We start from the raw sequence: 2,178 nt of genomic DNA on the forward strand, positions 1-2,178 counted from the left end.
AACACATGTCGTTTTATCGTACCGCCGATTTTTTAATTAAAATATGTCTTATTCGTTTAGCGTACAACGTGTGTTTTTTTTTAATTGACTGCGCTCTTATGTCGGCGCTCACATCTAACAACACATTTCATAACAATATGGCTTGTAAATAAGTCACCAACTTCTCATTTTTTTACGTGCCAGCTAGTATTTTTTAAACCAAATATGTTTTTTTCTTTAAAAAAAAAATTAACAGAAAAGTTACCTCCCCTTTTATTGTATAATAATAGACTGCAAGTTGTAGGCAAATACAGCCAACTTACTTTTTTTAAAGAAGTTTACAGTTTGAAATGGGGATTAATGGAGTTATGGACCAGTGCCGGGGGAGGTGTAGACTAGTACTGGGGGAGGTGTAGACTGGTACTGTGGGAGGTGTAGACTAGTACTGAATAAGTACAAAAACGTACAACGTCATGATCCTATCACTTATCTCTGATGGCTCAATGCACAATATTAGCGATGTATCGACATTCACATCCTCAGATGTGCTGTATTTACTTGCTGATTCGGAAAGGTAGGTCTGATCTCAACAAGTTATGATCCGTAGTTGGATACGGCACGTATAGATGGAGAAAAACAAGTTGACGAAAACAATGTCTACGAAATTAAAAAAAAAACCGCACTATTACCGAAAAGCAAATTGGACCATTTTTAAAAATTATAAAACGTTCTTCCTTAAGTTTAATGAACATAAAAGAGTTGATCAAAGAAGAACATTTTAAAAACGAAACCAGATAACTTTTTTTTTAATTTTGAAAAAATTAATTTCCTTTAAAATGTTAAGGAAAGCTTTAGCTAAATGACCAGCTAAATTTTGTAAGAAATGAAACCACCGCTTAACTGGCCTCAACTGGTCACATACGTGTAATTTTAAATTTTAGATCCCTTGAAAATCAAGTTTGGTCCAGTTCATATTGGACCAGAGAAAACATCTGAAGATAACGCACCAGTGCAGAATTCTGACAGTAAAGATATCTGGTCAGAATATGAAGTCCCAGAAGGTTCTGAATTTGATGTAATAGATGATCCTAGACCTCAGCCTGAGTATGATATGTTGTATAGTCAATCAGTCACGAGCGAGGATATATTTTTACAAATGGGTAACAAGACATCAGCTACATCTAGCTGTGAAAATATGACAATAAAAATCAAACTTCCAAGCACAAAAATGTCAGAGGTAGAATTAGATGTCAAGTCAAAGTTTCTTGACTGCCGCACACCTAACTATAAACTTGGGCTGCACTTACCTCACAATGTTGACCACAAGAATGGCAAAGCTCAGTGGGACTCTAAAACAGAAACTCTTATTGTGACTTTAAGAAAGGTCAGAGACTTTGATGAATTTAACTTCTAAAAAAAATGATTGTGTATTGCATTTATTTTGGTGCTCATAGTGTTAAATCTGAGATAAAAGTGTCTGCCATTGTGTAAAGCTGGTTGTATATATATATATATATATATATATATATATATATATATATATACATACACAAACACGCATACATATATATGTCAGTCTAAGGATAAATGTTTTAAAAAATGAAAAGTGATATATGAACTGAATGTGATATGAAAGTTAATACAAATAAATTATACAAATCTTGCTTTTTAAAAGTTGAATATGTTTTAAACAATTAAACAGGTTTTCTGTTGTTAAAATATTGTTCTTTTTTTAAAGACAAAATATTATCTGATAATGTGAATAAAATGCATAAAAAAAAAAAAGGACAAAAATTGTTAATAGACCTTGATCTTGTCCCTTGATTTCTAGGGATCCAAAAATATTGTAATTTTAATACAGATGTAGATAACTACGTGATAAAGCTGTAGAATCCCAACTTAAAAGAACGTCAGCAGGTCATTGAACTAATGCTTGTTTTTTTTTATTTTATTTATTTTAGAGCAAATGATTATTCAGAAATCCAAAATGATCAAGAACGGACGGATTTTTGCCTAAGAACTTAGGCAGGAAAGCTTTAGCTCAATGACCTGCTAGTTTTTTTAAGGAATGAAACCACCACTTGACTATTCTATTATACCATTGTTTTGGATCCCTTGAAATCAAGGGACAAATTGACAGGACGGATCAAGAACAGGGGCCGGCAAACTTCGGCTCGCGAGCCGCATGCGGCTCATTTG

General features: G+C 33.1%; 1 protein-coding gene across 1 annotated transcript; it reads left to right on the forward strand.

Annotated features, from left to right (window-relative positions):
* Window positions 1–498: 498 nt before the first annotated feature.
* On the forward strand, window positions 499–1,393 carry LOC131954946 (dynein axonemal assembly factor 6-like). The gene is made up of 2 exons (XM_059318796.1): window positions 499–553; window positions 921–1,393. Exons 1-2 carry the CDS (start codon window positions 499–501, stop codon window positions 1,391–1,393), a joined length of 528 nt encoding a protein of 175 aa, XP_059174779.1.
* Window positions 1,394–2,178: the final 785 nt, after the last annotated feature.

Source organism: Physella acuta, unplaced genomic scaffold, assembly GCF_028476545.2.
Source record: "Physella acuta isolate Inbredline_101_S28 unplaced genomic scaffold, ASM2847654v3 ptg001043l, whole genome shotgun sequence".
Classification (NCBI taxonomy): Eukaryota; Metazoa; Mollusca; class Gastropoda; family Physidae; genus Physella; species Physella acuta.

Coding starts and splice junctions, on each gene's coding strand:
- LOC131954946 (XM_059318796.1), top strand. CDS start 499: ATGTATCGACATTCACATCCTCAGATGTGCTGTATTTACTTGCTGATT. Junction 554..920: donor TTACTTGCTGATTCGGAAAG/GTAGGTCTGATC, acceptor TTTAAATTTTAG/ATCCCTTGAAAATCAAGTTT.